We start from the raw sequence: 14,609 nt of genomic DNA, 5'->3' as shown, positions 1-14,609 counted from the left end.
AAATTTACATATTCAAAATAACTCTACTCAAATCACAGAATTTCCCTTGCCTTAATTTTTCCTCCCATGTGACACAGAATGAACTTGCTTTTCTTACTGTTTTGATCTATTTTTACAACTATCACTGTCTTACCCTTCCTCACAATTACGACCTAATTTCATCAGAATAAGACAACAGATTATGCAACAGAAGATCAGGCTGGAACCTGAAGATCAGCTGTGTCATGTACACAGCTGCTCCCTGCACAAAACACAGAAGTATTCAAAATTATTTCAACCTAACTCATATGTGGTCCAGGCTGTGCACAACTGTAATGTCAGTTGTGTTAATATGCACAACACTGAAGACATCCTTCCTTAAGTTTTCATCATCTTTTCTACAGTGTACTTCAATTTTCAGCAACCTCAGTTAAAAGGTTAAAATTATAAGCTGTAGAATAATATCTGCCTTCCTTTCCAAATACACATACCTGAACATACACTAACAGTAACCCTTTTTAACCTGTTCTTATGACACAAAAGGAGTTATATAATCTGTGTTCTGTTCTACAGGCATCAAAAAAGTTAACAATAGAAAACTCTAATTCCACTTAATATCTGCTACATTAGAAATATACTCTAATTATATATTCTGAAATAACCACTTTAACTGCAGAATTTACAATATTCTCACTATAGAGAACATACTGTTAAAATTTTAACTGCCTACAAATACAAACTGTACCAAGATTTGTAGCCAGTAGCAACTACTGAGAATATGGAAATAGTTTTTATCAGGAAGATATACAAAAACATTTTGGCAGCATATTGTCTTTCGATATTTATGTTGAAAACATTAATACCATTTACAGCACCACTTAGCAGGTTTTTTTCCTATGGAAATCCCACCATGTGGGGGAAAAAAAGCAAAACAGAAAAAACCCTCTAAAAAATAAAACCATTAAAATACATCATCTTTCAGTGTGTTCTGTGCAGATGAATTTATCAATTAGGCACAAAAATACTACATAGAATAGTGCATCAGTTTTTAGCAAACACATCCTCAGGTGTACAGTCCTAAGTAAAGTTTGCATAAAAATACTAGACTTGAACATGAACTCAGAAACACAGCTATTGTCGGCAATGACACTATGAAGGCCCACCAGCCACACTCAGAAAAAGTCACCTGGTGTCTGCTGAGGATTTCTTATTACAATTACACTGCTTTCAGAAGATACTTTAGTGCCTGAAAGTCAGCCCAGGTGAGTATTCCCAAAAGGCAGCTGTACAGAGCAGTCTATGTCCTCAATTACAAAAGAACTTCTTTCCCCCAAAGAAAAATAATTTAGAACTCAATATGAATGTTGTCTGCTGAATGTTGTTCCTGTATGTTCACAAGTAAAGTACCAGGGCTCAATAGCAGTAGAGTTGTCCATTCTGGGGTACAGGCAGGACAGAATAAAAAAATCTGGTTTTGAGTGAGCTGTAAGACATAGCACATGGCATTTAGTGAGCAAGACCACAGTCAGCTGGCAGGGAACACTTTGAGACATACAGGATATGGGCACTGAAGCCATGATGAGCATCTCTTGTTGCACCAACTTCTTCTTGAAAGAACTTCCTGAAAGGACTCGTACAACATTTCAGTGCTTGACTGTTCACAGCTCCATCAGTTCCATACCAATCCCATAGTTGAGGTCTAGCATGCCCAGCACACATTCTAGTGCAATGAAGTGCAGCAGAGGGTCAGGATCAGGCGCTCTGGAGCACAGAACCAAGAGCGCAGTGAATGTGGGATGCCATGGCCAGGCTACAGGATCAAATATGCCACTCACAAAGCCAGAGGCAGTAAGGAGCACTTCCCATAATCATTTGAGATTCACAAATTGCACTGACAGTGTTCCCTTTTCATTCTTGGGCACAGTCAACCAGGTTTAATGCTTTCAGTTAAGACAAACAGGTTGACTTTAAATTAAAGTAGAAAAACTGATATAGTTTAGTTCTGTTATCATTTAGGGGGCAGGCAGCTGCTGAATGGAGCAGAAACTCCACTGGAATGTGACACAGATGTGCCTAAATGTAAAAATTTAATAAGGAAAATTATTTAAAGTTTGGAAGAAACGTGAAGCAGCATTGGCTGGCCAAAGCTTATACTGGGCTAACACAGATGGGACAATGACTTGTCTGTTATCTGTTCTGTCCTGCCAGCCATGGAAGTGTAACTGGATGCCCACACTGGAACAGCACCCTATTTGCATTAGAATGAGCCTGTGCTCATCAAAGTGGTGTGTGTTCCACACATCAACTCCCAATAATCCCCAGTGATCAAGTGGAAAGAGATTCCATGGACAAGAGCATCCAGAATTTGTTCCCATGGGGAAAGGAAAGATCGTGTTTTCTCACACATTTAATTTCTGCAATACCACACTTCCCTGACATATGCAACATAAAATAATATATTTGTGGGTAACTGCACATCTGTGTAAAAAAGATAACATAAATAACACCATATAGCCTCATCACAAATCCCATGGTAAAGGGAAACTGAAAAAAATATTTTTTCCTTTGAGGGGATCATGACAATTTTGTTCCTTTCTCAGTACGACACAATACTTACAGATATTGCAAAAACAGGATAGGGAATTATATTGAAATATTCAGAGGGTGGCTGAAGGACAGACTATAATTGCCAAAAAGTATGGATCCCTTATCCTGGCAAACTACAAAGAGTTCAGGACAGAGCCTTACAGGACTAGGTTACTTCCATAAAGACATCCATGAACATTTCTGGATAGCCTTAAAAAGATTTTAAATGTAAATCTCACCTACCATTAAAACTAAATATCTGTATTAACATTTACCAAACTTTTATAAACAGAGAAAGCCAAAGGATTAAGAAAGGATTGAAGGCATGATTTGGGAGCTGTTTTTCTATCTCCTTCTCCATAAAAGCATATGCATAACAGCAACAGAAGGAAACTGAACAAAAAGCCCATTTCCCTTGAACTTTTATGATCTTGATGCACTGTTTTTTGTTTAAGTCAAGTATCATAAGAAAATAAAAATAATGTTTTAAATAAAGTTGTTGATGGAAGTTGTGTAAGGTGTCAAACATCTTATGCTAAAAGCTTGGACTGACCCAGTTGTCCCCTCCCTTGCACTATCCCAGCCCACTTCCCCACTAAGCCTCTTTAGAGATACTGCCTCCTTAAAAGTCAAGTTAACAAGGCCTTAAGTGAAATACCTGCATTCACAAAAGCCTAGCTGCATCTGAAACAGCGGAGAAAAAGCAAATAAATATTTTCAGCATAGTTTTTCTACTTAGAAGTGCTTGATTTGTTTGGTTTTCCCCCCCAAAGTAAGAAGTCATCTACTACAGACTCCATTTCAGATGTGTTCACTCCAGAGATTCACATGCACCCCAAGTTCAGTATTTCCTATGAGCTGGAATTTACCATCTCCTAACAAAGCCTAAGACATTCTGTAGAAGTTGAACTCCTCTCACTAATTGTATAGTAAAACTTAAAAATCTGTTCTTTCATTTTCCTAAAGATTTAAGTTAGGATGAGTATCTAGAAAGGCATCATATTCATAAGTGTATACCCTTCCATCAAAGCAAGGTATCATCTTGTAAATATATCTGTCATGTTTCAGTGGAATTCTTAACTAAATCTCCTTTAAGTTTTTGTACTGTAAATATAAAAAGAGTTCCTGTATGTCAATTATGTGGACTTGGCTTGGCACACTGGAATTTCCACAGCAAGAAATCTGCTGTATAAAAGCTGTGTCTTCTACTACAAGATGCTGTAAAAAACAATTCCAACTTTTAGGTGTTAAATACACTAAACCTACTAGTTTCTACATGCAACAGATTGATAATTGACCATAGTCACCTTTTTTTTCCCCATCATCATTTTACCTAAGTTCTGATGTGTTTTAGTCAACAAGCACAAATTTCGGGAATCCACAAGTCTATCACGACATATTAAACGTGCATTCAATCTACAAATTACATACTTGTATTCAAGTATGATATGTATTCATTGCACATATACAATGTGCCAAATATGCCTCCAAACCAAAGAAACTATTATACAAGAACAGACTGTTAATCAAGAATCCCACACCATCCTGAGTCTGTACATCCCAGTTTTCTATTTGGAGTATTTTCTCTACTGTTTTATCACTGATGCAACCAGGAAGAGTACTGTGGAGAGAACAAATTCATTTAAGCAGTAATACAGTGTCCTGCACTTCTAGTTGGTTAAAAAAAGGAGTATCTTGAGCCAAAACAGGCTCTTGAATTATATATGGGCAGAAACATGAATACTGCGGTACAGTGCAAATTCTGAAATATCAAATGAGGAAGGTGTTTTTTACTTGTTTGTTGGCATTGGAAATATTTTGGACATATCGGCTTTTAGAGAAGATTAAGGATGGAATTTGCAGGGAAGTTTAGGAGAAGACATTGTCTAAATCCTTTGACTCTTTGAATAGTAATAGAAGAGTCACAGAATCACAGAATCGTTTGGGTTAAAGGGACCCTAAAGATCACCTAGTGTCAGACCCCCTGCCATGGGCAGAGGCATCCCTACAAAGCCCTGTCCAACCTGGTCTTGAACATTTCCAGTGATGGGGCATCTACAGCTTCTCTGGATAACCTTTTCCAGTCCTTTACAAGCCTCCCAGCAAAGAATTTCTTCCTAACACCTAATCTAAACTTGCCCTCTTTCACTTGAAAGCTCTTCCCCTTGGCCTATCAATAAAAGTTCCAGCTCCTTGCAGTCCCCCTTTAGTTACTGGAAGGTGCTACAAAATCTTCACAAACCCTTTTCTTCTCTGGGCTAAACAATCACAACTCCCTCAGCCTGTTCTCCAAGGAGGGGTGTTGCAGCCCGGGGATCATCTTTGTGATCGCCTCTAGACTTGGTCCAGCAGGTCTATCACCTCCTCATGTTGGAGGGAATTATTAATTACAGAGCTATGGAAGACTAGATCTGTCCTGTAAGACAAAATTGACACAGAAGATTCACATAATTAATCACTATTCAAAGGACAATTTTCTGAACATTAACTTCTCATTGACTTTAGGCCTATTTTTTTTTTTTTAATTTAGAAGATTAAAACAGTCCAAACATCTTGCCAGCAACAAGTGGAATAATCCTGTTAGGCATGTATTCTATCGCATAGCAAACAATCAAAATAATTACTTGAAATTCTTTGATTTCACTGTCAAATGAAATACTACAAAGATTAAGCATCACCACAAGCAGAGGATGTCCACAGACAATTTAAAACTATTTGGTACCAAGTATTAGGACATGCATAATGAAAATCAGTATAAATCACTTAACCATTCTCCTATTTTCTCACACTGCTTATTTGAAAGCCAGTGGGTTTTCTGAAAAAGCAGCCTTTTCGTAGTTATTAAAATGTGATTCTTGTAAAAACTATTATCTAACAAGTTGTATTTTTAAACCAATTGTATGGAACTTTACTTCCTCATATTTGTACTTACTCTTTGAAATATAAAGTACAAAAGACAGACATTAACTTCAACTTGACAGATAAATACAGTGAAATAATTGAAGAAAAATTTTTTAAAAAGAGCTTTAACTCTAAAAGAATTTAAAGTTAAGATTTTTTTTTTTCGCATTTTGAGTCTTCATCTACAAGACTTGACCTTAATAACAGTACATGTGAATAACACTTCCCTACAGCTTTAGAACTAGATATTTTTTAAAAATTAGGTATTTAAAAACTTTAGTTATTTCTGTGGTCAATACTAGTGATGTAAGTATGATAAGTTGCATATGATATGTACGATATGTAAATATGATATGTATGGGAAGTTACAGGGAGCAAGTTGTCCTGTATTTGCTGCTGGTGAGTAGTATATCGTGTGGAAAAAAATCAATTAACAGTAAAAATGAAATGTAGTATCTTCAGAATTATTTATCTCCTAAGCAACAGTCACTCTAAGGAATAGTACCTCTTTCCAGAAAAACAGATTCCTAGAACTGGACAGTAAATTCCTCATGACAGGGGCTGGAGTACAAAAAGATTTACTTATACTCTTGTCAAATTCTGTAGAATCTATAGAAAAAATCAACTATTTGGGCTTTATAAATTGAAGAGTGAATGTAGAGCACTCTTGCAAAGGTAACATGGGAGATACTACCACATTTCTAAGAAAATCCTAATTGACTTTCACTGTGGAAAATTAACACTAGAACACCAGAAAATTACTTGTATACATTGTATACAGTATCAATGATGACAACTATTTCAATTATATTATTGATACAACAAAGAAAAGCATAAGTAAATGTGTGGTTTAGTCTATTACTGTACATACATATTCACCAATTTAAACTAAGTTTGTCTTAGCTCTCCATGGTCCTTTTCCCTAGAAATACAATTACTTTTTTCTGTGCCTCTGAAAATGCTTCACTAATGCAAAAGCCAAGACACCCAAATCCTACATTAAATATGCCATCCACATAGCTAACAAAGCTCATTTTAAGGCCAGTCAAAACTTTACTGTTAGCACTAGAGTTAAGAATCTGAACATTCCATCAAATAAATGCAGTATAGATGTGCTAAGAAAACTAGAATAAATACCTAGCCAACTGGAAATTTTTAAGCTGACAAGGTAACTTTACAGCACCATCAGAAATTTTTGGGAAAACTAGCTAGCTAGTACTGAATGTTTAATGATGTGCTTCTTCAGGTGTGTATACATTTTAATAGCCAAAGTAATAATGCTCGAAAATATTTTTCAAATTAAGTTGATGTCATAAGCTCCCTCAGTGCAGTAAAACAGAGAAGTTAGTCATCAACTGTACATGAAAATTAATCATGGTATACAACAGATTTATCAAATTACATTGCATAGCTCAAAAGATAGTTTCTCATCTGTTAAGGTCCACATAGTACAGTATATTTGATTTCAAACTTAACTGGAGGGTATAGAGAAATATTACCCTAATCTCTGCAGAGGAGCTGACGTGATGTACAGTGGCCTAAAGCTGGAAGTGGAGCCCTGGTGGAATGACAGAACACAGCTTCTAACAAATAGCTGCTGCACTAATTCCATATATTGACTTCCACTGCTCTCAAGAAACTTCATACTTTGGAAAAAGAACAGCTGCTTTCTATACTGCAAGCCTGCCTTTTCTCTTTCAAAGCCCTACCTTAGAAAAGGTAAATTAATTTTAACAGTTCACTAATCCTAAATAAAATCACCAGGCACTAACATATATCTGGTACCACAAAGGGCAATTTGCGTGGCATTAGTTTTCTTGACTATCATATCTGAAAGGTTTGTTAAATTTTAAGTTTCCAAGTTTAAAACCTGTCTTTAAATTAAGTTAATAGGTACCCCATGGGAATTTCACATGCTTGTCTTCTCAAAAACCACACTCTACAGTTTCCAGTATGTTTGGAAGGCAGTAAGTCTTCCAGCTTCCAGGAAGCATTCATGATCTTAAACCCACAAAGCTACAAGATTTCCAACTCCTTGCATCCCTTCAACACAATACGTCCATTACATTTAAACCTACTGTTTATTAACAGTGCATGGGCAAGCAGAAAACAACCTAACAGATCCCCCAAGCCACAGATATTTAGCCTAACTTGGTATCTCCTGTAATACTCAGATGATCAGGGTTTAGCATAAGACTTCAGAACTATGTGGTTTCAAAAGAGAAAAGGAAAACTTAGATGTTAGAAGATATAATGATTTATAACAACACATTTTTCTACACAATTCTTCTCTACACATGCTAATGTGCCCCGACACCTCTATCTCCAATTGACACAGAACATAGTTATACATACCACAGTTTGGTGGTTAACTTGAATCACTTCATCCCCAGCATGGATTTTCTTGCACCGATCTGCAGGTGACTGAATTTAAAATAAAAGAGATGATCAAGAATACAGGTCTTACAGGTCATCATCTCTCTGATTGCTAAGCTATGTAAATCAGGTCAGATTGATAGACATTCTACTGTGAAATAAAGAATTAAAGAAATATTTAATAAATCAGTTTGTTCTTGATGGAGAAAAATGATATGCACTATTCTACACAACAAAATCACATGTTAATAAAGGTTTGAATATTTATGATAACTGAGTCCTAAGGAGTTCTTTTGAATTTCATCCTGACAAAAAAATGCTTTAATCTGCTGGACATCTCCTAAGTCTTGAAAGCTGATCTTTGGCTGACTTTTGAACCTACCAAGACTAACTGGCCATAAACAAATAATAAACAAATTTCATAAAATTGTCTTTTTATTCTACAACATTTCAAAATGTTGCAGAGAGCTTTAGTAAATTACTGTTCTGCAAAGAGCACACTGTTCTGCAAAGAAGAGAAGACTGGGTTAGGTCCAACCCAGGTAGAGCAAGTAAGTTAATGGTAACTTTGGTTTTGGAATGTTATTAGGATGAAAGAAATGGAACCATCATCAAAATCCTACAGTGATCACATTTTCAAAAAAAGTGAAGTAGTTTTGTACTTTGCTTTTGTCTCAAAAAAATCCCAAAATTACAACTCAGTAACAACAAAAAAAACCCTAAAAATGCCTCTTTCATAAAGTGAAAGCCCCACAATTTTTCCCTTCTTCTCTCTTTACAGTAGACCAACTGTTTTCTGAGTGGAATACCTCTAAGTTTAAAGAACTCCATTTTTCAGAACCACACTTTAATTTTTCTCACAATACTGTGGCTGCCAGAAGGCACTTAAAAGACTCCACAGCATAAGGTAAGACCAACAGTTTGAAAAAAAGAGCCCAAAGGAAACATGCTGCTCAGGAGATTTAAAAAAAAAAAAAACCTGCTACAAATTTTATGTTAAGGAGTGAAATTAATTTAACTTTCAGCTGAGGGAACAGGTCATCTAAAGAAAATGCTCCAGGCCCAAAATGTGGAGTTTTTGTAATAATCTTTGTACTATATCCCCATTCAAAACATGTCCCAAAGCTAAGCCATGACTTTTCTAGCTCAATTGCACATAATTCATGGCCTAAGTTAAGGGCAGTGAACAAATGAAAAATATCCAAAAGAAGGGTCACTCATGACTCAGTTCTAGCAGACATTGCACAGAACATCCTAAATCAAACTGGGCTCTTAAGAATGTCATTTTACTTATATAAATAACACCAGCCTTGACATTTTGGTGCTATTTAAGCAATAAAGGTATTGGTCGAGTAACTTGGGGAAAAATTTTATCACTGGTGATTATGTCCCAATAATCTGTCTTCTGTCTGCCATTTCACTACTCACTCATTCATACCTCTAAAATCTTTATAATCCTCCTATGTAATACAGCTCTTTTAGCTCAGGTGTAGTTACACCTAAGACTTTTAAAATGCAAATGCAAGTGAATTCTGTGTCATTACCCTTGAACTCTTCAGGACTTTATTATGATACATCCTTTGCTTTACAGTGTCTTCAGCATCTGCAGCTCAAATCTTGACAATACAGGTCAAGTTTGCCAAGTCATTAAAACATGGTCTGAAAATCTTCAAACTGGAATTGTCTAATGTCAAAAAAAGCCTCATTGCAATTATGCCTCAAACACAAGGGGAGGTAAAATCATTTATAAAGGTATGTCAAGGCTGTGCTCTTATGAAGGAGTTTTAACTCCTATTCCTTATTGCTTTTTCCTCCCCAGTAAAAAACAGACCTTGCTGTAAAATAGTATCTTTTATCATGGCTATTTGAGGAAAACAGAGGAGAATCAATAAGTCTTTTTTAGATGTATATGTTGATCATTAAGCACAGAATCCACTCACAAAGTCCTACTAGATGGAACAATGTGTGACACACCACAACTGTATCTTCATTAGCTGGTGATTTAGTTCAACAGGGAGTTGAAGAGATGGAAGCACCTGTTAGTGAGGCTCACACATCAATAACTAAAAGCGTTTCCAAATCTGCTTAGATTTATTCTTTAGAATAGATTTAGTTTTGTCCTTTAGACTAAACATTGTCTTTTTTACTATTCCCCTTGTATACCCACACTGTCTGAAAGTCCAGTTTAGAGCCCCTGAAGCACAATTGTTGCATGCCCATAGTGGAGATTTTGGCACTATTTCTTCTGAAAATCTCTTCCCTGTGACCTAAGGGCACCATGCAAAGCCAATCAGATCACAGTAAGTGGTGACTCTGGGAGCACCCCCTTCAAAGCCATATTCCTGCTGGAGATGCACTGCATGCCATTACTTTAGAAAAATGGTCTTTTTTATTTGAAAACCAAAGGAAAAAACGGTCTTATTTGAAGGACACATTTGGTTTGCTAATTAAAAGAATCTCTCCAACATGGTTTAGATGGGCTACTCAATAAGAAACCTACAATCTTCTGTTGGAGGAAAACGCCCCTTAGATTGTTACTTCCAAACAAAAGACAGAAGACATGAACTGGAAAGTTCAGCTTGCTCTAACACTACGCAACTTAGCTGCTTTGATCTGCAGGGCTTGCGTCTTGGGGGCAGATGACTCCTAATGCCAAACAGCAACATTCAAACTCTAGTGGGCTTTGCAGTTGGGTATCAAGCACCACAAAGGCCAGACAGTAAAAGCAGAACTGTCATTACAAAACTACTCTCTTACATTAATGTGGAGAGCACTACCATAGTACTGCGTTTAATACAGACACATGTTCTTCTCCAGGATCTTCCTGACAGAAAATTCTGTCACTGTCTCACTTGGAAGAGAAGACTTGAAAATTAAAAGGACACAAAATTTTATTTAAATGCAGGAGAATTTGGATTCTTGTTTCCTAGAAGACCTGCAAAGACTAACATGTTAAGGTCAGCAGGTCAGATCAGTGCACCATCATGATCTTATTCTGGCCATGCTGCTTAGACCTTTCTCCTCCCATCTACCAAAATCAAAAGTGTGTGTGTGTGTGTGTGCATGTGTGTGTTAAAGAAAGCAGCTAGAAATTGTGTTCTTAAAAGCAGGAGATACTCTTCTTTCTCTAAAGCACTACTACCTTTCACAATTGCTTTAGCACACAGCAGCTTTTCCCTTGACAACAGAGAGCAGTTTCTTGGTCTGCTGTGAGCACCTCCAGGGTGTCAGAGTGAGGGAAAGAGTCAGTAACAACAGCAGAAGAGTCATCATGACTGAAGCTTCCTGACATAGTTTAAATTCTATTCATGAATCACAAAAGATAAGAGTTTTGAGGGAATGCATTAGGATTTTATTTTTATCTTTGCCCCGGGGAAATTAATTCCATTAGCGAGTTATGGAAAGAAATTATTCCTTCTTTGAGAGATTCAACTGTAACAATTGCTCTCTTTATTTCCTATATTTTCTAGATTAAACTCAACTGTAGTTCCATTTGGTTTGTTTAGTTTTGCTAATTTCACTAATGATGTCCGTAGCTGTAGGCCTGACTCTCTAGAATTTTTATTTTCCTTGGAATTCCTTACTTTTTTTTTTAAATTCCAAGATGGGTGGCATTCACACAAATTCTACAACAGGTATTATCTATTGGTTATGACCCATGCATATTCTGCCCACAGCAGAAAACAGAAAGGAAAAAGGCTATCAGATTGCAGCTCCTATGAAAGGATGAAAATAATATTTCTGTTTTATTAAGATGTTAACAGGACCTCACTGCAGATCAAATGCAGCAGCTGTAAATGTCATGTAGGTAGTTTGCACTTCCCACAGAATGACACAGTAGCATGATAAAACAAACATTTCTGACAGCTTCATTTTAAGAAAATGCCATCAGAATCTTTGAAAGGAATTGCCTAAACCATTATGGAACAGTTCAGTGTTGTTTAGTGATTGTTCCACATTAATTGAAGACTAGATAGAAGCCTTTTCCCCCAAAATTATAATTTTTCTCAACTCCTAACAGACAGCCAGTTCCCTAAATATAGTGTACAAGGGAAAGAGGTTGTATTTCAAAGGCTTTTGAAAAGCAGTCTGTTATGTTTTACTTGCTCTTTAATGCCTTCAGTGAGAATTAGCACACTGGTAATAAATGTTCCTTTCCATAGGCATTACTTAGAAGTTCATGCAGAAATACATGGTGTTTTGTCAATGTGAAGGGATGTCCATTTCCATGCACTCATTTATTAAAAGATGAAGCTTGATAGATGGAAAATATAAAAGCTGTTTGTCTAATACTGCAGCAAACTTCAGCATTAACAGCCCAAATAGAATATAGACATTTAACTTTTATTCACAGAGCAAAGTAACTCCAAGACAGCTGCTTCCTGTCTTGATCAACCAGAGCATTTTAGGTGTCTTGCAAGACCAAATCAAGACTGATTCTCTTGGTCTTAACTGGGAACAACTCTTTCAATTCTGAGGTAAACAAGCACAAGCATCTCTGCTGTCCAACATGCCATTGGTCCTTAACAGCCAACCAGCACAAGTTTGCAAGCAAAATGTAGTTTATAGCAAAGGGAAAGCATTAACCACAGGTAAGGTCAGAAAGGCTTCCAGGCCTGAACATACAGTATTAACAATACTTACATTTTCTGTTGTTCCAGTAATTACATGAAGACCATCATATGTTGACTTAATGTACATACCCTAAGAAAAAGACATCATGGGAAAGAATTTTTAAAGTGTTTCACAAACCATCACCATCCAAACAAAACTTGCATATTTCTTTAATGAATTCTCTCTTTTCTTTTTGCTTTCTTTAAGATTTGTGGACTTTAATGCATGCCATGAGGAATTTGTCTCCACATAAGAAAGTGCTTCTTTATACACTTCAAGAACAGCCCAAATCACTTTGGCCCTAATTAGCAATAGAAAACTAAAATATTTACCACAGTTATGTCCATAAATACTCCCCAGGTTTTTTAATACACTTCTTCAACTACAAATAGAACAATGCCTTACAAAAAGCCCCAGAATTACAAATTGCCTTAGTATGATCAATATGTCTATTTTACTTTGAAAACTACATTGAGTTTTAAAACATCTGGAGTCTTCAGTAGGCAATGCTGCAAACACAACTTCCAAACTGCTAACCAGTGTTTGAATTAACCAGTGCTTGAAACTGTGCCTGCAAAATGGCTCTAAGACCTTCTCATAGCTTCCTTCATCCCAATGAACACTTCAGCTACAAAACTCAATGATGAAAAATTCAACATCAACTTTGTCAGCTACCCCACTTCTTTCAAAAAAATATGGAAAAGGAGGGATAGTTTATAAACAGACAGAAGTCCTGCATGGGCAGTCCAAGACAATGTCTCAAATATGCCTTTTCAACAAGTCTTAATTCAAAGAATTTAACAGCATCCACTATGACACAGAGAAGGAAAAAAGAGAGATTACTGGCATATGCTGAACATTCAATAATTTCTGAGGAATCTCCTTTCCTTCAACCACCTTATAGAAAGCAGGTAAACATCCTCTCCATAACCTACTTTTTCTCTTTTTAATCAGAATGCCACAGAGAAGTCTGTTCCTAGCTTAGGCGCCCAGTGCACTCACTAGTGAGTAAGTATGGCAAAAAGGCAAAGAAGACATATCAAGTTGGACTAATCTATGCTGGGACCACAACTGGCAGACATTTTGGTAGCAGATATGAGAAAGTACACCTAAATTAACAAACTGGATAATATCCCCAGTAAAACAGGCCAGGGACTTCCTGAATTTCTCTGGATAGAGGCTCAAAAGCGAACTCCTATTTTGTTCTGCATAATTACATAGTGTTAATCGCATCAGTCCCCATTATCACATTCACTACTACAGCTAGAAGGAAAAAAATCCAGAACCTACTTATTGCTACATATGACTTATTGTCAGAACCCTCCTGACATCATCCTTCAACTTCCAGCTCCACTATGTACCTTCAGCCATTTGTCCATTGATTGGCTCCATCACACAGTTTTTGCTTAACTCAAATACAGAATGGCTTTTCCATACATTTATCCTCACAACACCCCTGTGAGGTAGGGAAACACTAATCATATACACACATCTTAACACTAATATACAGATATCTTACAGAAAGTATAATGAGCCACACAAGAGGCTGATATATGTTGGTGTCTGTTCCTTGGTACACACACCTACCCTCAAACCACCTCTAACTGGGGCCTCAATCCCTCTCAGGATCCCCATCTAAGTCACTGGGACACACACACTGCAACACTGCAAGAACTAAAATCACAGTGACCATGGTGACAGGAACTTTGAGTCAGGTTCCCAAACAGAGAATTTTCTGAAGAAAGTCACATCTTTATTTTTATTCACAGTGAGTTACTGCTTTTCAACCTTAAACATCAGGGTGAAAGCCAAGGAAAAGTCTCACACTTAATGGTAACATGGTGTTTAGTTTTGTGCAAAGCATTGTTCCAAAGGACAGTGAGTTCATCCAAGTGTGCCACCATTCCAGAGGACGTTCACATCCAATCTAGTATTTTCAATAAATTTAAAAGACTTTGAAAAATGCAAAAGAGGAGAAAGAACTTTTGCAGAATGTTCTTTAAAGGCTGGGATGAAGATTTTGCACACATTAGGAAAGAGTGAAGAAGGAAGCTGAAATATATCCACCCTAACTTGTATTTATTCCACATGTGCAAAATTAATAAATGTTATATTAGTACCATGTCACATTAATTTTACAAGAGACAACATAA

The 14,609-nt window shown here is 36.6% G+C and overlaps 1 protein-coding gene across 6 annotated transcripts in view; it reads right to left on the bottom strand.

Moving 5' to 3' along the window:
• The window catches only part of CNKSR2 (connector enhancer of kinase suppressor of Ras 2), a 208,892-nt gene that overhangs the window by 104,798 nt on the left and 89,485 nt on the right, over nt 1–14,609 (bottom strand). For 5 of the 6 annotated variants that reach the window (XM_033053293.2, XM_033053294.2, XM_033053289.2 and 2 more), the window contains exons 7-8: nt 12,487–12,546; nt 7,822–7,890 (exon numbers count right to left, since the gene is read on the bottom strand). The exons of the other annotated variant lie outside the window; for it this stretch is intronic. In XM_033053293.2, coding sequence (XP_032909184.1) covers nt 7,822–7,890; nt 12,487–12,546 — 129 coding nt within the window. The remainder of the gene's footprint in view (nt 1–7,821; nt 7,891–12,486; nt 12,547–14,609) is intronic. 6 annotated transcript variants of the gene reach the window in all.

The sequence above is a fragment of the Catharus ustulatus genome, chromosome 2 (genome assembly GCF_009819885.2).
Source record: "Catharus ustulatus isolate bCatUst1 chromosome 2, bCatUst1.pri.v2, whole genome shotgun sequence".
Taxonomy (NCBI): Eukaryota; Metazoa; Chordata; class Aves; order Passeriformes; family Turdidae; genus Catharus; species Catharus ustulatus.
This window is presented reverse-complemented; position numbering and strand designations above follow the sequence as displayed.